The sequence below is a fragment of the Crinia signifera genome, chromosome 4 (genome assembly GCF_055691185.1).
Source record: "Crinia signifera chromosome 4, ASM5569118v1, whole genome shotgun sequence".
Taxonomy (NCBI): Eukaryota; Metazoa; Chordata; class Amphibia; order Anura; family Myobatrachidae; genus Crinia; species Crinia signifera.
In genome coordinates this window covers 178,396,914-178,419,685 of record NC_139220.1, presented here as the reverse complement: position 1 = coordinate 178,419,685, position 22,772 = coordinate 178,396,914, and the positions used below count along the sequence as shown (strand labels likewise).

General features: G+C 39.5%; 1 protein-coding gene across 6 annotated transcripts in view; it reads left to right on the top strand.

Moving 5' to 3' along the window:
- Window positions 1-22,772, top strand: part of PCLO (piccolo presynaptic cytomatrix protein) — a 266,980-nt gene that overhangs the window by 135,940 nt on the left and 108,268 nt on the right. For all 6 annotated transcript variants that reach the window (XM_083183080.1, XM_083183079.1, XM_083183078.1 and 3 more), the window contains exon 4: window positions 12,240-12,812. In XM_083183080.1, the coding sequence (XP_083039206.1) occupies window positions 12,240-12,812 (573 nt within the window). The remainder of the gene's footprint in view (window positions 1-12,239; window positions 12,813-22,772) is intronic.

Genomic DNA, 22,772 nt, shown 5'->3' with positions numbered 1-22,772 from the left:
GGAAACAAGTACCCTATTTTTGGTACTTATGTAATATCTGGGCTCCCGTTTTTCTTATGAGACCGCGTCCCCTTGCGGGGCTCGCTGCGCTCGCCACGCTTCGGGCGCGGTTGTTCGCTGCGCTCGCCACACTATATAAAATCAACTCCATGCGTAGTTGGATAGTAGGGGTATGAAAAAATGGGGTGCGTTTAACATGGGAGCCCAGATAATACATAAGTACTATTTTATCTACTTGATATATTAAAAAAAAACACAATGTACATTTAATTTTGTTTTCTAAAATACATCACTTTATCGTGTTACATCTGTTGGCAGAGTATGTAGCGGGGCTTATGGTGTTGTTAGATCACACACTTTTGACGCTTAACCAGGAATGTGGTTTATTTGTAGTGAGCACAGTCATCAAGGGTAAACTTTGATGTATATGCAGTATATAGAGAATAGACAACAAGCAGGTGTACAATGCTGGTACTTACCGTATTCTTTGGCAGCAGATGAAATAATGGATGGAGGTCTCTCTTTGGCAATAGAAGAAGTCTGTAATTGCGACTGTGGGGTTAACACTGCAGGCGCTGTATATACTGGAACGTTGAGCGGTAATTGACAGCTCCTGTCACCGGCGGGGTATCATACAGCCGATGCTCAGGACGTGCTGATAAGCTATAATAGCTCGGTCCTGTCAGCTTGTTTCTCTCACACTAGCGCAGGATCACTGTCTCCTCACAGAGAGTGCGCTGTCACATCGTTCTCCTCACAGACATGAGGTGCGTGGACCATCCCAACTGCAAAAGTCGAGCTGGCCACTGAGTACGCTTTCACTGAAGAGTGCAACAGTGCACATGGACGCTGGGGCAGCCCACCTCTAGGGACGGCAAGTGCAAGGGGCCAAACAGACCACAGGCTGCGAGAACAGGTGCAGAGCACATCATGTTAACAAAATCATTCCCACAATTGTTTTTTATTTAAAAGTGAATAATATGCTGCTAAAGCGGTAATCCCAGTCTGCTGGAGATCTACTTCCCCTACTACCATACAAGATTGGTTCGCACAAATTGATATGTACAGTATATGTCTATTGAAGTTCTGAGGGTGGCCCCAGAGTGGCATCAGGAGTTCACAGCTACGTGCTATCCGTGGTTGGAATTTAAGTCTTCCCGGTTGTGTCTGTCTTAATTACATTCTTTGCATATCCGCTGAGGCACCCCACACACTCCCTTCCTGTACTCCCCTTCCTCCTTTTCCTCTCTCCCCATCCCTTCATTTATATGTCTGTTTATGACGGTTTTTGTAAATTTTTAGTTTGTTTTTTCATATTTTTCTTTTGCAAGTTGTGCTAACCAAGATTGTGTGGATTTTGTCGATGTGTTATGCACGATGCTTCATAATCCATTCCTAGTGCATTTTTCCATATTTTCTTATTTACTGATTGCATTGCCATATGTTGTATATTGTATATTTTAAAAATTCAATAAAAATATATTACAAAAAAAGTGAACACTATAAAAATGGAAAAAAAATAATTTAAAAAACATGCATCTATGTATAAATCCAACATGCAATTTGACCCCTGCCCCCTCTGTGAAACAACAGGATGCTATTTACTCTGTTTTAAAGAAGCAGCAAATTCCAGTGCACTTGAAAGTCATATAGAATAGTCCAAAGATAGAATTCCCTCAGATAACCATTAGTAAATCACGTTGATTTACCAATGGATGTTTGAGTGCCCATTTTCTTTTGGATTGATTTTAGATAGATAGATAGATAGATAGAGAGTGAGAGCTGGAATTGCAGAGATGTGTTTATATATATATATATATATATCTTAATCCACATGGGAGGCAAATCAGTCCAAAGGGGTTGTCCAGGGGTAGCATGTGAGACAATCAGATATGTAATATGCATTTCCAGTTGTGAGACATTCTCCTCGGCTGTGTCTTGTTTTTGCTGGGCCTCTTGGCCAAATCATTTAAATAGAATAATTGTAAAATGATCTGCAGCAAATGGTTACCTTTAAATGATCGTCTAGTTTACAACTTAAATAATGGATTCCAGTGACATTGACCACTGTTACCTACTCTGTACTGAGAACACGTAAAGCTGAAAGCCTGCATAAAAGAAGAGAAATATATGAATCTTTGATTTTATACCATCAGTTAACTTTATTTTCTATTATTTTTTGCCAAAGCAAAATTAAACTAGTTTTCACATTGATGTAGCAGTGAGGTCAAATTCCTAATTTAACCAAGTGAGAGATGTTTATTTGCTTAGATGTGTTTATGTAAACATTATATTCAGTCAACTCATTTATATTAAGCTTATCCAAGGGTGATGTCATGGTAACAGTAGGTCATTTAACTATGCGGCTTTTCGAGTCTATAAAAATTTGAGTAGAGCTAGAATTAACATTTCATTATTCTTGCAATAAAGAAGAAATGATTATATTCTCGCTTTCTGAAGTAAAAATACCAATGCTGATTATTTTCAATAAAAAAAACTGGCAACATTCCAAAAATAAACAAATCTAACTTTTAATTGATCTTGTTTTTTTAATGTTTAATGTGAAAATATGGTAAAATGTATGTAGAGATTATGACAGTAAAACATATTATCATTTAAAGATAATTAGATATATTTTTAACATTGGTTGTGAGTGAAAGCAAGAAACACTGAGGGCACAATAAGGTAGTGGTACACTAGTTCCAGGAAGTGATATAATATAATATAAATTTATTCGTTAAAAAAGGTAAAACTTCATGTGACAATGGATAAAAAGACTGTAAACTTGATGCAAAAAACTTGATACAAAAAATTGGTTGCAAAGTCCTCCCTTACCCAGATCTGGAGGTGGAGCCAGGGATGGTAAAACAAGGTGTTCACAACCGGTGAGATGGACACCCTGTAGGCTCCACAAGCATATGCTGGATAGGGTCCTGGATAAAGTCCTGCTGGTATCACTTCCTGGAACTAGTGTACCACTACCTTATTGCGCCCTCAGTGTTTCTTGCTTTCACTCACAACCAATTCCCTAGGTGTTCGGGAAACACCAAAGAAACATCAGGGCAGCACCAAGGGGAGCGCAGGGTGGTTTGGCCTCAATATCTCTTTCATATTTTTAACATTATTTAATGTAAACTGCTGCAGAGGTATGCCCCAATATTGAATACTTTTTCTTTCTTTTGTATGTAACATTATTCTATATTGATATATAGATTATCTATAATAGTGATATACAGATGTAGCCATGCTCATCTTTGCCGCAATTTATATGCACGTGCATACACATCGCGGTACAGTATTCACCGGGCTGAGCTAGCAGTGTTATTTTTTACTTATTTTCCAACACTGATGGTGTTGTACTTTTTTCTCAGATATATAAGATAATTAAGGGTTAGTCTTATGAAACAGGGCATTCCATAAAACTGATTCAAAATGACCCATATGTGGCGCTGTAAAAAAATAAAATCTGTAGCTGTGTATCTTTTGAGTTTTAAGCATAGGTTAACAAGTTAAATTATTGCTGTTTCTCACGTGGTCGACCTCTAATGATCAAATGCGTCAGGTTAGAATCCTAAAAATGGTTGGCAGCATCTAGATGGACATTAATAGAAGATTGACAAAAGATTGACGAGGATGTGGTCGACACAAGTTTTTCCAGATTTTTTTTTATATGACTTGTTCATAATTTACTATTCCAGTGCATATAAAGTGAAAATAAAATATTGCACCAGGCGCAGCGAGGCACCGTGCGAGGAGACGCGGTACATTTATTCAGTGTCCATGTTGACCTACTGTTGGTCGACATAGACACCAAAACAATTTGAAAAACTTGTGTCAACCTTGTCACTGTCGACCATGTTGCCTGTTGACCTTTTGCTTGTGTCGATCTTCTGTTACGGTCAATATATACACTGCCGACTATTTTTAGGCATCTTACTAGATGCATTTGAGCATGAGTGGTTGACCACGTGATTGTCGATTAAGACATCGTCGATCAACTATACATAACTGTTTCTCATAGGTTTTTCACAAAAATAAAAAAAGACATCAACAAAGACTCTTCATACAAAGATTTCAGAAAAAAGTCTTCTACTACAGAATAAAATAAGGTGCCTGAGATATGAGTCGTTTCCCACAGAGCAGCTGCTGGGGTATAGGGGTAGTCAATCACTATTGACAAAATACATACAAAGATTTTGCCTGAATTATTAAGTAGGTTTCCTCTACAAAATCGTGGTTGGCTGGCTTTTTTGATCCACGATGACTCATTGTTTTGTGATATTGTGTTTCTTTCTTAAGATAATACACCCTATTACACATTAGGCTATTATTAGGCTTAACAATATAAAGGTAATAATGATCTGTAGGCCTAGTCATCAGATACTGTATGTTTTCCTTGATACAGTAGGCCTCTGTCTAGAATAGATGCTTCAAATATTCACCACCACAAAGAGGCAAGAGCCATTCTTAGTTACAATCACAGATCCTGAAGTTTTCTGTAACAATTTATTTTTGATTGCAAAGTAGAAATCTTCAGAATATTTTTACAAAACAAAATGAACAATATGAACAGTAAACATTACAGTATCAATGGTATGTCATAAAATAATGCAATGAGACAAGTGGTCCGGTCCTACTTTACTTGTGTTTCAAATTATTCTATTGCCAGGGTATATGATCATTGTGCACTCTCAATTTCCTTCACACAAACAGTATTTGGATATGCCCAAAACAGAGTGATTACCATGGAACTTTTAAAGAGTGTGAATGAGATTAATTACTACAGGTTGAGTATCCCTTATCCAAAATGCTCGGGACCAGGAGAATTTTGGATAACGGATTATTCCGTATTTCGGAATATTTTTATATTTCAATGATGTATTTTGAAGTATCTTGCATTTATGCTGTATAAACACATAATATACACACAAATATATTTTATTACCACATAAAATACACACAAATATATTTTAATTGTTCAAAAAACAAGGTTTCAAAACGTGAAACAAAATGTGTGTACTATCTCAGCACTGAATTTGAATGCCAAGCAATCATTTTCTTGCACATATATAGTGCCAGTTACATATCATGTCCCCAGTGATGCTGTTACAGATGTCCCCAGTGAGTTTTTAGCAAAAAAAAAATGTTTTTTTCACTTTCTGGAATGTCCGTATTTCGGAATAATTTGGATAACGGATATTCGGATACGGGATACTCGACCTGTATTAGTAAATTATAACATATGTATTACTCTATTTGACAGTAATTATCAGTACTCTGTCATTTTTTGATTATCTTATAATACATAGCTTTTGTAGAATATTAAATATTTCCTATAAATCAATGCCCTGTTGGAACATTCTGCCTAATTTCTCTATAACACAAAAACACAACTAAAACATTAGGTCATGGGTCTTCAAACTGCGGCCCTCTAGATGTTGTGAAACTACAAATTCCACCATGCCTTGCCACAGTTTTAACACTCCCTTATAGCAAAACTGTGGCAAGGCATGCTGGGATTTGTAGTTTCACAACATCTGGAGGGCCGCAGTTTGAAGACCCATGCATTAGGTGATGGTCTATTTTTGTAGGAAGCCAGTTAACTGGCCAAAATGATCTTGCACATTATTTTGACTTGTCTGACCATGCATACAATATATGGCTCTTTTTCTATGTAGACAAAGAGAGAAGAAGAAAGAGGTTGTACTTATTATTGGTTGTCAAAGATAGCACCCCAACCTGTAACTAAACTCTAAAAAGGTGGATTTATTACCTGAATATACGGGTATAACAAAGTAGTTTGCGGATCTACTCTCTCTGTTCTTTTCTATGTAGCAAAGGTAATAGAAAATAACTGCTTCTATTGACTGTAGGTATAATTTGTTTTGGCAGTAATTTACTGTAGGATGGAAACTATCACTATTAGATGTTCTACAGTGTAATCAAACATAATTTAATAGTTAAAAATATTTTGCATAAAACCAATGCTGATTATTTTCAATAAAAAAAACTGGCAACATTCCAAAAATAAACAAATCTAACTTTTAATTGATCTTGTTTTTTTAATGTTTAATGTGAAAATATGGTAAAATGTATGTAGAGATTATGACAGTAAAACATATTATCATTTAAAGATAATTAGATATATTTTTAACATTGGTTGTGAGTGAAAGCAAGAAACACTGAGGGCACAATAAGGTAGTGGTACACTAGTTCCAGGAAGTGATATAATATAATATAAATTTATTCGTTAAAAAAGGTAAAACTTCATGTGACAATGGATAAAAAGACTGTAAACTTGATGCAAAAAACTTGATACAAAAAATTGGTTGCAAAGTCCTCCCTTACCCAGATCTGGAGGTGGAGCCAGGGATGGTAAAACAAGGTGTTCACAACCGGTGAGATGGACACCCTGTAGGCTCCACAAGCATATGCTGGATAGGGTCCTGGATAAAGTCCTGCTGGTATCACTTCCTGGAACTAGTGTACCACTACCTTATTGCGCCCTCAGTGTTTCTTGCTTTCACTCACAACCAATTCCCTAGGTGTTCGGGAAACACCAAAGAAACATCAGGGCAGCACCAAGGGGAGCGCAGGGTGGTTTGGCCTCAATATCTCTTTCATATTTTTAACATTATTTAATGTAAACTGCTGCAGAGGTATGCCCCAATATTGAATACTTTTTCTTTCTTTTGTATGTAACATTATTCTATATTGATATATAGATTATCTATAATAGTGATATACAGATGTAGCCATGCTCATCTTTGCCGCAATTTATATGCACGTGCATACACATCGCGGTACAGTATTCACCGGGCTGAGCTAGCAGTGTTATTTTTTACTTATTTTCCAACACTGATGGTGTTGTACTTTTTTCTCAGATATATAAGATAATTAAGGGTTAGTCTTATGAAACAGGGCATTCCATAAAACTGATTCAAAATGACCCATATGTGGCGCTGTAAAAAAATAAAATCTGTAGCTGTGTATCTTTTGAGTTTTAAGCATAGGTTAACAAGTTAAATTATTGCTGTTTCTCACGTGGTCGACCTCTAATGATCAAATGCGTCAGGTTAGAATCCTAAAAATGGTTGGCAGCATCTAGATGGACATTAATAGAAGATTGACAAAAGATTGACGAGGATGTGGTCGACACAAGTTTTTCCAGATTTTTTTTTATATGACTTGTTCATAATTTACTATTCCAGTGCATATAAAGTGAAAATAAAATATTGCACCAGGCGCAGCGAGGCACCGTGCGAGGAGACGCGGTACATTTATTCAGTGTCCATGTTGACCTACTGTTGGTCGACATAGACACCAAAACAATTTGAAAAACTTGTGTCAACCTTGTCACTGTCGACCATGTTGCCTGTTGACCTTTTGCTTGTGTCGATCTTCTGTTACGGTCAATATATACACTGCCGACTATTTTTAGGCATCTTACTAGATGCATTTGAGCATGAGTGGTTGACCACGTGATTGTCGATTAAGACATCGTCGATCAACTATACATAACTGTTTCTCATAGGTTTTTCACAAAAATAAAAAAGACATCAACAAAGACTCTTCATACAAAGATTTCAGAAAAAAGTCTTCTACTACAGAATAAAATAAGGTGCCTGAGATATGAGTTGTTTCCCACAGAGCAGCTGCTGGGGTATAGGGGTAGTCAATCACTATTGACAAAATACATACAAAGATTTTGCCTGAATTATTAAGTAGGTTTCCTCTACAAAATCGTGGTTGGCTGGCTTTTTTGATCCACGATGACTCATTGTTTTGTGATATTGTGTTTCTTTCTTAAGATAATACACCCTATTACACATTAGGCTATTATTAGGCTTAACAATATAAAGGTAATAATGATCTGTAGGCCTAGTCATCAGATACTGTATGTTTTCCTTGATACAGTAGGCCTCTGTCTAGAATAGATGCTTCAAATATTCACCACCACAAAGAGGCAAGAGCCATTCTTAGTTACAATCACAGATCCTGAAGTTTTCTGTAACAATTTATTTTTGATTGCAAAGTAGAAATCTTCAGAATATTTTTACAAAACAAAATGAACAATATGAACAGTAAACATTACAGTATCAATGGTATGTCATAAAATAATGCAATGAGACAAGTGGTCCGGTCCTACTTTACTTGTGTTTCAAATTATTCTATTGCCAGGGTATATGATCATTGTGCACTCTCAATTTCCTTCACACAAACAGTATTTGGATATGCCCAAAACAGAGTGATTACCATGGAACTTTTAAAGAGTGTGAATGAGATTAATTACTATTAGTAAATTATAACATATGTATTACTCTATTTGACAGTAATTATCAGTACTCTGTCATTTTTTGATTATCTTATAATACATAGCTTTTGTAGAATATTAAATATTTCCTATAAATCAATGCCCTGTTGGAACATTCTGCCTAATTTCTCTATAACACAAAAACACAACTAAAACATTAGGTCATGGGTCTTCAAACTGCGGCCCTCTAGATGTTGTGAAACTACAAATTCCACCATGCCTTGCCACAGTTTTAACACTCCCTTATAGCAAAACTGTGGCAAGGCATGCTGGGATTTGTAGTTTCACAACATCTGGAGGGCCGCAGTTTGAAGACCCATGCATTAGGTGATGGTCTATTTTTGTAGGAAGCCAGTTAACTGGCCAAAATGATCTTGCACATTATTTTGACTTGTCTGACCATGCATACAATATATGGCTCTTTTTCTATGTAGACAAAGAGAGAAGAAGAAAGAGGTTGTACTTATTATTGGTTGTCAAAGATAGCACCCCAACCTGTAACTAAACTCTAAAAAGGTGGATTTATTACCTGAATATACGGGTATAACAAAGTAGTTTGCGGATCTACTCTCTCTGTTCTTTTCTATGTAGCAAAGGTAATAGAAAATAACTGCTTCTATTGACTGTAGGTATAATTTGTTTTGGCAGTAATTTACTGTAGGATGGAAACTATCACTATTAGATGTTCTACAGTGTAATCAAACATAATTTAATAGTTAAAAATATTTTGCATAAAACCAATGCTGATTATTTTCAATAAAAAAAACTGGCAACATTCCAAAAATAAACAAATCTAACTTTTAATTGATCTTGTTTTTTTAATGTTTAATGTGAAAATATGGTAAAATGTATGTAGAGATTATGACAGTAAAACATATTATCATTTAAAGATAATTAGATATATTTTTAACATTGGTTGTGAGTGAAAGCAAGAAACACTGAGGGCACAATAAGGTAGTGGTACACTAGTTCCAGGAAGTGATATAATATAATATAAATTTATTCGTTAAAAAAGGTAAAACTTCATGTGACAATGGATAAAAAGACTGTAAACTTGATGCAAAAAACTTGATACAAAAAATTGGTTGCAAAGTCCTCCCTTACCCAGATCTGGAGGTGGAGCCAGGGATGGTAAAACAAGGTGTTCACAACCGGTGAGATGGACACCCTGTAGGCTCCACAAGCATATGCTGGATAGGGTCCTGGATAAAGTCCTGCTGGTATCACTTCCTGGAACTAGTGTACCACTACCTTATTGCGCCCTCAGTGTTTCTTGCTTTCACTCACAACCAATTCCCTAGGTGTTCGGGAAACACCAAAGAAACATCAGGGCAGCACCAAGGGGAGCGCAGGGTGGTTTGGCCTCAATATCTCTTTCATATTTTTAACATTATTTAATGTAAACTGCTGCAGAGGTATGCCCCAATATTGAATACTTTTTCTTTCTTTTGTATGTAACATTATTCTATATTGATATATAGATTATCTATAATAGTGATATACAGATGTAGCCATGCTCATCTTTGCCGCAATTTATATGCACGTGCATACACATCGCGGTACAGTATTCACCGGGCTGAGCTAGCAGTGTTATTTTTTTACTTATTTTCCAACACTGATGGTGTTGTACTTTTTTCTCAGATATATAAGATAATTAAGGGTTAGTCTTATGAAACAGGGCATTCCATAAAACTGATTCAAAATGACCCATATGTGGCGCTGTAAAAAAATAAAATCTGTAGCTGTGTATCTTTTGAGTTTTAAGCATAGGTTAACAAGTTAAATTATTGCTGTTTCTCACGTGGTCGACCTCTAATGATCAAATGCGTCAGGTTAGAATCCTAAAAATGGTTGGCAGCATCTAGATGGACATTAATAGAAGATTGACAAAAGATTGACGAGGATGTGGTCGACACAAGTTTTTCCAGATTTTTTTTTATATGACTTGTTCATAATTTACTATTCCAGTGCATATAAAGTGAAAATAAAATATTGCACCAGGCGCAGCGAGGCACCGTGCGAGGAGACGCGGTACATTTATTCAGTGTCCATGTTGACCTACTGTTGGTCGACATAGACACCAAAACAATTTGAAAAACTTGTGTCAACCTTGTCACTGTCGACCATGTTGCCTGTTGACCTTTTGCTTGTGTCGATCTTCTGTTACGGTCAATATATACACTGCCGACTATTTTTAGGCATCTTACTAGATGCATTTTATGCATGAGTGGTTGACCACGTGATTGTCGATTAAGACATCGTCGATCAACTATACATAACTGTTTCTCATAGGTTTTTCACAAAAATAAAAAAGACATCAACAAAGACTCTTCATACAAAGATTTCAGAAAAAAGTCTTCTACTACAGAATAAAATAAGGTGCCTGAGATATGAGTTGTTTCCCACAGAGCAGCTGCTGGGGTATAGGGGTAGTCAATCACTATTGACAAAATACATACAAAGATTTTGCCTGAATTATTAAGTAGGTTTCCTCTACAAAATCGTGGTTGGCTGGCTTTTTTGATCCACGATGACTCATTGTTTTGTGATATTGTGTTTCTTTCTTAAGATAATACACCCTATTACACATTAGGCTATTATTAGGCTTAACAATATAAAGGTAATAATGATCTGTAGGCCTAGTCATCAGATACTGTATGTTTTCCTTGATACAGTAGGCCTCTGTCTAGAATAGATGCTTCAAATATTCACCACCACAAAGAGGCAAGAGCCATCCCAGTTACAATCACAGATCCTGAAGTTTTCTGTAACAATTTATTTTTGATTGCAAAGTAGAAATCTTCAGAATATTTTTACAAAACAAAATGAACAATATGAACAGTAAACATTACAGTATCAATGGTATGTCATAAAATAATGCAATGAGACAAGTGGTCCGGTCCTACTTTACTTGTGTTTCAAATTATTCTATTGCCAGGGTATATGATCATTGTGCACTCTCAATTTCCTTCACACAAACAGTATTTGGATATGCCCAAAACAGAGTGATTACCATGGAACTTTTAAAGAGTGTGAATGAGATTAATTACTATTAGTAAATTATAACATATGTATTACTCTATTTGACAGTAATTATCAGTACTCTGTCATTTTTTGATTATCTTATAATACATAGCTTTTGTAGAATATTAAATATTTCCTATAAATCAATGCCCTGTTGGAACATTCTGCCTAATTTCTCTATAACACAAAAACACAACTAAAACATTAGGTCATGGGTCTTCAAACTGCGGCCCTCTAGATGTTGTGAAACTACAAATTCCACCATGCCTTGCCACAGTTTTAACACTCCCTTATAGCAAAACTGTGGCAAGGCATGCTGGGATTTGTAGTTTCACAACATCTGGAGGGCCGCAGTTTGAAGACCCATGCATTAGGTGATGGTCTATTTTTGTAGGAAGCCAGTTAACTGGCCAAAATGATCTTGCACATTATTTTGACTTGTCTGACCATGCATACAATATATGGCTCTTTTTCTATGTAGACAAAGAGAGAAGAAGAAAGAGGTTGTACTTATTATTGGTTGTCAAAGATAGCACCCCAACCTGTAACTAAACTCTAAAAAGGTGGATTTATTACCTGAATATACGGGTATAACAAAGTAGTTTGCGGATCTACTCTCTCTGTTCTTTTCTATGTAGCAAAGGTAATAGAAAATAACTGCTTCTATTGACTGTAGGTATAATTTGTTTTGGCAGTGATTTACTGTAGGATGGAAACTATCACTATTAGATGTTCTACAGTGTAATCAAACATAATTTAATAGTTAAAAATATTTTGCATAAAAAAGCAACATATTGTAGATATTTTAGTAATAATAATAATCGCATTGTAAAAAAATGTGTACATAAAAGTATAATGTCCTAATATTTATAACATTTGTTTCTTACTGTTTATCTTACAGATTGCAGAGTGGTTGTGCTTAAACTGTCAGACACAAAGAGCAATCTCAGGACAACTTGGGGAAATAAATAAGATGCCACCTTCATTAGGACTGTCTTCCAAGTCCTCACCAAAGCATACTGTTCCTGCTGAAGAAAAACATAAACATTCAACACCGAATTTAAAATCAATTGATAAAACAAATGAACATGTAATTCAAAAAGAAATTTCAAAAACTCCAGAAGAAAAAATCAGTGATAAACAAATGAATGGTAATAATAGACAAGTTAGCACAGACATGAAGCCAATAGCCAATATACCATTTGTAAGTAAGGAAACAGATTCACCATTAGCACCCATTGCTGAAAAGACATTACTGAAAGAAAGGAACCAAGCTTCTATAAATGATCCTGCACTGGAGCCTACAGAGAGCTTGGCAGAGCATTTACACAATAAAGAAAAAGTAATTCCAAAGCAAGATTTAATGATTGACCTTTCAGCAACAGCTTTGAAGCAAATTGAAGAAACAAGTGATGTGAGAATTAAACCTGAAGCAAACCAACTGACGGAACTTGAAACTGGAAAAGAAAAACCTGTAAGTAGCATCTTCATTATAAATAAACACAGTGTAATGTACAGATATGTCCTCATACATCTTTGCCGCAGTTACACCAAACAGCCCCTCTTGGCACATTTGGCCTGACTGAGACACATGAGACTCTACTAACATTGGGCATAATTTTTTTCATTCTTTTTGACCAAAAATGTTTCTTAATCTCAATGCACTGTAACTAGGATGCACAAGGAGACTGCACTGATTAATTTGATATACAACACTGTATATCTTTATCCGACGAGTCTCTGAATATGTACATGAATTGAAAAATGTAGCAGCTGCAGCTTTTTCCAATACAAGTTCTGTTCTGCTCCCTTCTGTATACAGGCTCAATCACATACCATATACTGTAAAAGTTTTATAGCTCAAATTAATCAAAGCAGTATACTAGTGCATCCTAGTCACATTGCATTGTGAATAAGAAACATTTTCTGCAACAACAAAAAAATTGCCAACATTAGCAGAGTAGGATATCCGATAAGCATCCCTATTAGCCTTGTTATTCCACGATAAAACATGGTCCAGGGAACTTATCCCAAATACCATGTGTTTTTGCCTAAAAATGGCTATTTTTCCACATGGTAAAGATGGTCTAAATGGGCAATATTATATCCTATAAAGAAATAATATGTATGTAATTTCCAGAATAATGAAAGTGGGAGGTAATGGGAGCCAATTCTGATCCAATTTTGGGAAAGGTCTGATTTTTCTGCAAATGTCAGCCATTTTGCAAAGGCGATCAATGTAATAATGTCCGAGTTCAAGAAAAGTTGGATGTTTTCTGAATAAGAGAGGCGGATAAACAGTCGGATTCTGATGTTTTGCCCTTGTTAAACATATAAATTGGCCAATGAAATGGAGCCCGAGTTAGAAAGTTGGACACAAAACAGCTCTATAAAGTCGGACATAATCAGAGTTGTTCTTTTGGGGGAGTTGTATTTGGCAATGTTGCCAAAAATAAGTAATCAATTGCAACACATGTGCAACAAAAAATATTTTTAAAATTATGTCAATCCTTAACAATCGAAAACATACTTTTATCTCTCAAAATAGGTCATATATTATACATGTAGTGTTTTTAACACATTTTCCCATAAAATGCATTATAATCCCACCTCTATGTGAATAGGACACAGGCAGCTTACGCTGATTAAAATAATATGCATCATGACTAATTTCTGTTTATAATTGCAACTGTATCAGCATACAAAATGTAATGCTACAGTGCTTTTCTTCTCTAACATTATTTGGTATGCAGACACAGTTACAATTACACACAGAATATAGGCATACTGTGGCTTTGTCTGCTTACAAAGTCCTTCATGAAACTCATTCCAGTGTGTATACAGACTTTGAGCTCAAGGGCATTCATTCAGATGTAGAAACGAATGATCATCGCTCCAGTGTGTTCCCAGCTTACAACTATTTTTCAGTCATGGGCATCTCCAGGTTATTGTCGTTTTAAAATTCTATTTGACTTAAAATATTTAAAATTTTGTCCACGTGTTTCTAAGCTTTTGTTACATTCTACTGAATGTATTCAATTAGATGAATAATATAGATAAGCACAACTGAAGACAAATCTTAGATAGTAAAGAAAAGACACATGATTCTCAGGGACAAAAAAAGAGGAAGGGTGGAAAAACAAAAACAAAATAGTATTAATGTTTAACCCTTTGAGTGTCAATGTTGCTATGAGAAAAAAATGTTAAAATATCCGCTAAAAATGCCAGCGTAGCTCACAGCAACTGTTCTTTTTTTGGGTGCAATATTTTAACTTAACTTCAATTAATTGACTTGGATGTATTTGTATTTATCTATACCAGTGGTTCCCAACCTTTTTTGTCTCCCGTACCCCTTGATTAGGCTTTTCATTTATGAGTACCCCCTCGTGAAAATTTTAGGGGGCGTGACCTAAAAAGGGGTGTGGCCTCATTTAAAGGGTGTGGGTGCAAAGTGCAAGTCATACTGGCACTGTTGAGAAAAAAAAAAGTGCAACCACTTGACCACAATATAAGCTCAGCCCATTCTGCGGACAGCATAGAAAATAAAAGAACACTGTCAAATCTCTATTATTAAGTAACAGACATTCCAACGGATCACGTTAGCCTTCCAATAGTGCCAGATACACATATGCCCCCAAAAGTGCCAGATACACATATGCTCCAATGGTGCCAGGTATGCCCCCACAGTGCCAGAAACGGGAATGCCACCACAGTGCCAGGTATGACCCCATGGTACTGGGTATGCGCCCACAGTGCTAACAATGCCCCTACAGTGCCAGCAACAAGTATGCCCCCATAGTGCCAGCAACAAGTATGCCCCACAGTGCCAGCAATGCCCCACAGTGCCAGTAACAAGTATCCCCCACAGTGCCAGCAACAAGTATGCCCCACAGTGCCAGCAATGCCCCACAGTGCCAGCAACAAGTATGCCCCACAGTGCCAGCAATGCCCCACAGTGCCGGCAATGCCCCACAGTGCCGGCAACGCCCCACAGTGCCAGTAACAAGTATGCCCCACAGTGCCAGCAATGCCCCACAGTGCCAGTAACAAGTATGCCCCACAGTGCCAGCAATGCCCCACAGTGCCAGTAACAAGTATGCCCCACAGTGCCAGCAATGCCCCACAAATGCCGGACCTGGTAATCTCTCCTGAGCTCCTACTAAATGTCCCTGGTCTCCGGTGTCATGCAAGAGTCCCCCCCCCCCTGAGTGGGGTATACACTCTCTGGGCACTACAGGAGCACTGGACTGGAGTTTGGTACTGGTGACTTAACCCTCAGAGGAGAGGGGTTGGTGATCCCTCTGTGGTATGGGGAGGGCATGTGTAGGTGCATCTGCTGTCTGCCTGGGGTGGCGGGAAGCGCAAATACCTGTAGCCGGGAACGAGTTGCAGGCTCCTGCCCATCGCTACTCTGTCCTTTGATGTCCGCATGGCTGGCTGTTAGGTGCCGGCCTCCTGCGCTCCAAGCTCCGTCTCCTTTTCTGCCGGGGGGCGCACTAGTGCGGGCGCCGCAGCGTTGCCGCACTCAGTCCGGGGGCTCCTTTTCGCGCCCTCTGCTGCGTCCAATTTTTAACCCATTGGGCACCGAGGTTGGGGTGCCACACACTCTCCTCCCCTCCAGTAACCTGTCTGACTGCCGCGGCCGCCATTACAGGCCGGGCTGCCGCGTACCCCCGAGCGGATGGACGCGTACCCCCAGGGGTACGTGTACCACAGGTTGGGAACCACTGATCTATACTAAAGAACAGACACTGCGAGCGATGCTGGCATTTTTAGTGGATATTTTGTGAATCACTCACAGCAACTCAAAGGGTTAAAAGAGGCACAGCAGTAGCTGGCTGAAAGTATTGTAAGTAAATAAAAAATAAAAAAAATCATTAAGGCCAAGGAGTAAGTTTATGCTGATTTGAGAGCGGTGTACATTTGTTACAAACTATCATAGTGTTTTATGGTTTCATTATTGCTTCACTTTTTAACTGCAGTTTGTTTCAAGTCAGCAAAAACTAATCATTTTATTTACAAGCCACTACACTCCAACATTTTTGCTTATTCTGTTTTCAATTGTATGTTGACCTAATTTATGTCTGTTGACATAGATTATAGTAATTTTCAATGACGTCATTAGATTATGTGTTTGCAATTAATTTGATATGTTCTTGCATGCAGTGGTTCAGTCCTGCTTGTGTGTATCCAGGGTGATGTTGCTTAGTTCAAAACTTTTCACTAGAGAAAGGTTTAACTATATGTGTGATGTGTGTCCTCAAGTATTTTTCTCATTGTTTTTAAAAGTTGCAGAAATGTATTTAAAATGCTCCTGGTCCCAAGGCGCTAGGCTCAGCCAACCTACAGTAGCTCCAAAGGAGTCCACTGGGGATTGGATGTGTCGTAGGAATGTCAGGCACTGAATGTGTGATGGAGGATGAGATCAATCATCACCCTTCAAACATGCGCCACTGAACAGGCTCAGCATGCAGGGACCCATCTTAGAGGGGAATAAGGGCAATTTAAAGTGCTCAAGATAATATCTTTCCTTCCCAAAAAGAAGAAGATGCTAGCGTGAGGCTGCTTTGACATGGCATCTACAGTATTTTCAGAGGGAGCGTGTTGGGTGGTGCGTGGGTACAAGCTAAGATCTTGCCTATGGCACAATACTGGTTAACCATGCCTGGCACTTTCTATAAATGTTTTGGATAGGAGATTGAATAACTGTTTAATCATTGAACATGATGGTTGTTGTTTTTTTTAATATGATAATAATTGTTGATACCTTTTTACATTATCTGTAATATTTTATGCACTATAATATAATGGACTTCATTTATTATTTAATATATGGCCAATTAGTTCTGATTTATAAGTATTCCTATACTGTAGCTGTAAAACTCTGCTTTGTGAGCTCGAAGTGTGATGCATTAACAGACTGCAAGATTATATATAGCCAGTGTATTAGTAAAAAGAATGTTCTTAGCAAAGCCTATACAGTGGCATATATTCAATGCCGTGGGCGAGCGGTGACTGTGAGCAGGACTTTTTGCTCGCAGTCACCGCTCACCCTGTCAGTATTCAACTGACCCCCCTCATACCCAAATTCCCCCTTGCTCGGTTTTTTGAGCGAGGGAGAATTGGCGTATGTGCCTCCAAAAGCTGCGAGAATCAAGGCTAATTACAGCGAGTTTGCTGCACTAGCCGCGGCTCTCGCAGTTTAGGGGAATCCTCGCAGTTCTGTGACGGCGAGGATTTCCCCGGAACATTGCATAGTGCGAGCGGCCGGCGCGGGGGTTAAACTGCTAGGATCACTGGTTTTCTGCGGTCCTCGCAGTTTAACCCCCTCGCCGGCCGCTCACACCGGCATTGAATACATGCCAGTATGTGTGCTAAAAAGCACCATTTTAGCAGCATTTCCACAGTTATCCATTGTGTCAGGGGAAATGTGGCCCTTAAATTAAGTAAGGGAATTTAAATGATCTTGATAATGTAGTAATTTACCGCTATCTGTCTTTTCACGATCTTCACTAAGTTACAGCAAAAACCATCTTTTTGAGAGTATGCAAAAAGTTTTGGGGTACTTAAATTGGGTCCAAAGGCTTTTATATGCATTGTGTAATCAAGTAAAAAAAAAATTATACCACGTTTTTTTCAGGAAAATAAGTGGCCAATTAAATTTTTTTTAAAGCTTCTAAATATCTAATTATACCCCTTTCAGACAGAAAAAAAAAACCTGGGAATTTCCCTGGTCCAGGAGGGTAGACCCGGGTTTTTTCTCTGTCTGAAAGGGTCAACCCGGGTCTAAAATACCAGGGCTTCAACCCTGGAATTTACCAGGGTTTTTCCTGGGTCTGAATTCCAAAAAAACGGGTCGCCGGCTGTCTGAAAGGGTACGACCTGGGTTTTTGGAATTATTACACATTGTTAGGCACAGTTTGGCTCTACTGGTGGGGTGCTGGCTGATTGGTTGGAAGGAGGGGCCTCTCTGATTGGCTGGGAGGGCATGGTACTGGGGCTGGCCTCTGAGGTGATAAGGGAACTGAAGAAAGGATAGCATGGCCCACTGGAAGGAGCAAAAGGTGAGAGCTGCTGGCAGTGAGAGAGGAGGAGGAGATTAGCAAACAGATGACTGGGACAAAAATGCCACAGTGTACTTAAGCATTGCAAATATACTGACAGCCATGTGAGGTAACATATACCTACCAGTATATAAAAACAATAAAACTTGTTTACAAGATATACTTGTGTCATGCCATGGTTAATCAATGCAGTCAGCAGTCACCACCCACTTTTCATGACCTCATCTCTGTGTGCCTTTAAAACTGTCCTTTTCTTATTACACACAGTATATTGCAAGAAAAATCAGGCTTCTGTGTGAGAGGGGTCGACACAGAAAATACCCAGGTTTTTCGTGCTGAGGGGGTCAGAGCTTTTAGTTGAATGTTACCTGGGTTTTTGTATCCGGGAAATACCTGGGTTTTTTGGATTATTCTGTCTGAAAGGGGTAAAAGTCATCCCAGGGGTTCTAAACCAAGCCCTGACATTTGCACCCTAAAATAGTTTTTACTCCCCAAGCTTTTCATCTCCTCAGAGGTGTTAAAGTGAAATTTGTGTAAACCTATGTATAATTATTTCCTGTAAATTACAATAGGATAAATAACAAAAATATATACATATATAAAAACAGACAAGAGTAAACCCAGAAAATTAAACATTCAACTGAGAAACAGTTTTTAGGAGAAGTAATTCCTGATCCCGTTGCCAACATATGGGATCAAAGTCACAGACTATATTTCAAAGTGGGTCCAATCAGGAAATCAGGAAACAGTGGGATGGAAACTAAAGCCGCGTATACAGGGCCGGATTTAGGGGTCAGGCCGCCCCTAGGCACCAAGTTTTTGGCCGCCCCCTAGAGCCTGAGAGAGGACCCCTTTGGGATTTTTAAAATAGGTTAGAGTGGAGGGAAGGAGATCAGGAGGGCTGCTCCCCGGAGTTACCTTTTCCTCTTGGCCAGGCACCGGCAGCCACGACACCGTGGTCCTCCACCGCAGCAATCAAGGGCAGGCTGGGAGAGGGTTGAGACACCCGGGCGGCAGCAGCAGCAATAGCGGTAAGAGCTAAGAGCCGGGTCACGCACCATAGTGTGCACAGGCGGACACTCGGGGAGTGGATGACAGCGGGAGTGTGTGCGCGTGAAGGAGGAGGGTTGCGGCTCTTAAGCTTCATCAGCCGTTGTGCGGCAAATGATGCCGCCAGCGAGCTCTCATTTGTCCAGCTTCCGCTCCCTGGATATTGTCAGTGAGGCTGCCGCCAGCAACTCTCCTGTCCGCAGCAGCCCCGGATCCGGCGCAGATCTTGGTCCGGGAGCAAGAAGCACCGCAGCCTGCTGACGCTGAGATGCCGTAGACCGGCGGGATGTCGCTGCTGTGGGATGAGCTGTGCGGTGCTCTGCACAGCTCGTCCCCCCTGTAGAAACGTCCCTGCTGGCTGCCGCCCTCAAAATGTGCTGCCGCTAGGCCCGTGCCTCACTGGCCTAGGGGCAAATCCGGCACTGCGCGTATACACGGTTCGATAGGGGCTGATATCGCTGGTAATATGGTAGCTGGTGACCATATTGCCAGTGATGGGAGTGTGCCCCAGCGATAAATCGTGCTCCCATTTTAAGCCCCCTTCTAATCGCTGGTCGCAGGAGCTTGCTCCTGCGACCAGCTGATTCCCTCTGGGGCTCCCTTTCATCAGCGACCATCTCTAGCAATATATTGCTGAGCAATATATCTCCCCCGTGTGTACGCACCTTAAGAAGGCAGAAGACCCTGCTTACAGGTGTTTATGATAAATCTGCTGATGTCCTGTTAGTTACTCATTTCAATAACAAACTTCCTTATGTAAATAGACATATACACTTTAAATGGGACAGTTCATATTTCACCCCTTCAGCAGTGCAGCATTTATAGAATGCCCGGGTATTTTCAATGAGCATGAATGTTAGTGCATGGATGATCCCCTAAAGACAACTCTATACATGACCATAGCTAAATGGCGGATGAAATCTCTATATTGACTCAGATTTTCATTTTTTTAACATTTTAATAAATATTTAACACAGAAATGTACTTAGAATGTACATATAATTACTGAGAACCCTGAATACAGACCAATTTGTAGTTTTATAATGCTTCAGCAATAGACAGGTTCTCTCCATATTTTAGATGGTGCAAGCACCCCCTTCATCAGTTACCTTTAGCAATAGCTTACCTAAGCAGTCAAATTTATGGTGCCACAAACTATTTATCATTATAGTCATAAGTATATAGATGGAGGGGGAAAATAAAGTCTTATCATAAGAACATAAGTAAAATATTACTTTTGTTTTTACTATTTAAAATATGTCCAGGTCTAGACTGTAGTTTGCATCCTGTCTATTTACAGCCCTTCTTCATTTTATCATTTTAACATTATAGTAATGTCAAGAATGTCACTAGCTAGAGGCAGTTATGGAAACAAATATGGTACTTGTTTCCTATCTGGGCGCCCACGATTTTAATCGCGGGCATCGGGGGTAAAATCGGGGCCATCGCGGGCATCGCGGCCGATAAAAAATCGGGTGCGATGTGCCAGACGCGATGCCCGCGATTTTCCCATAGAGAACAATGTTAAATGCCTCAATTTACCCGCGATGACCACGATTTACCATAGGAAACAATGTTAAATGGATCAATTTACCCAAATCAGCATAGGAACAATAGTAAATGGGCCAAAAACACCCCTGAACATAAAAATGTCCCCCCAAAAGTAGTTGACGCCACCCCGCCATCAACGTGAACCCGAAGCGTGGCAAGCGCAGCGAGCCCGCGAGGGGCGGCGGTACGCGTCCTCCGACCTTTTCATGCCCTACTATCCACTAGGGCGTGGAGTGAGAATAGAATAGTGTGGCGAGCGTAGCGAGCCACCGAGCCCGAAGCGTGGCGAGCGCAGCGAGCCCCGCGAGGGGACGCGGATACCTTCACAGGTAAACGCGTCCCTTCGCGGGCTTCCCAGGTGTCCGCGTCGCCATGGACACCTGGGAAGCCCGCGAGGGGATGCGTATAACTGTGAAGGTATCCGCGTCCCCTCGCGGGGCTCGCTGCGCTCGCCACGCTTCGGGCTCGGTGGCTCGCTGCGCTCGCCACACTATTCTATTCTCACTCCACGCCCTAGTGGATAGTAGGGCATGAAAAGGTCGGAGGACGCGTACCGCTGCGCTTGCCACGCTTCGGGTTCGCGTTGATGGCGGGGTGGCGTCAACTACTTTTGGGGGGACATTTTTATGTTCAGGGGTGTTTTTGCCCCATTTCCCATTGTTCCCTATGATAATTTGGGGAAATTGATCCATTTAACATTGTTTCCTATGGTAAATCGCGGTCATCGCGGGTCAATTGGGACATTTAACATTGGTCCCTATGTAAAAATCGCGGTAATCGCGTCGGTCGCATCGCATGTCATTATAATGACATGCGATGTACCCGCGATGCCCGCGATGGGCGCCCAGATAGGAAACAAGTACCAAAAATATTATTAAAATAAACCATTTTGTTCAAAATTATTACTATACTAATACCCCAAGAGTCACATGCTAGCTGGCATTAAAGCATGTTTTACTTGCCTCGGTGAACTGTTTTTTTTTTATTTGCTTAATTGCAGTGTAAGAAGATTTTTGGCCACAGCAATAATAGCCAATAAAAGTATTTTATGTTAAATCCCTAAATGATGGATAATAAATCTCATTAAAACAATCTTTGCATGTAAAACTGTATGTGCAGACACTACTGGAATATCCAAAAGATGCGCAGATGAACCACATGTTCTTGATGATTTGTGTGTACTTCCCTAGCAATGATTCTTTTCATGATCACAGCACAACCTGCTTTCCACATTCTTACGTAACCAGTTTCATTTTGAGTCTTACACAAAAGCGTCTCATATTACAGTAGTTACATTTCATACATGGTTCCTATTCATTTTTAATGTTGCACTATGTAGTGTTTTGTTATTAATGCAGAAGTCACTTTTAAGATATTCAAGGCAATAGAGAATTTGATGTTCACAGTAAACAAATGCAGAGAAGTAATTATAATGGGTCCAGGAGATACCACATGACACCCCCTAAACCAAACCTTATTCCTAATACTTGCCCCTCCATCAGCACTGCAAATAACTTAGGGAACATACAGTAGCATAGGCACCACTGGCGGTTTTTACCTATGGACTGCAGAGCTGCAGCCCCCCCAGAAAATCCGCCACTGTTCTCTGCCTAAGTGAAGCCAGATGCAGTCTGTGAGACTGCTCTGGCTTCACTGTGACTGGCAGTGACTTCCTATTGGAAGTCCGACCTGCTAGTCACTCAAGACAGTCCCATTGGGAGGTATTCCCTCCCTTTGGGATGCCTCTCTGTGCAGCTGCGGGGCAGCCC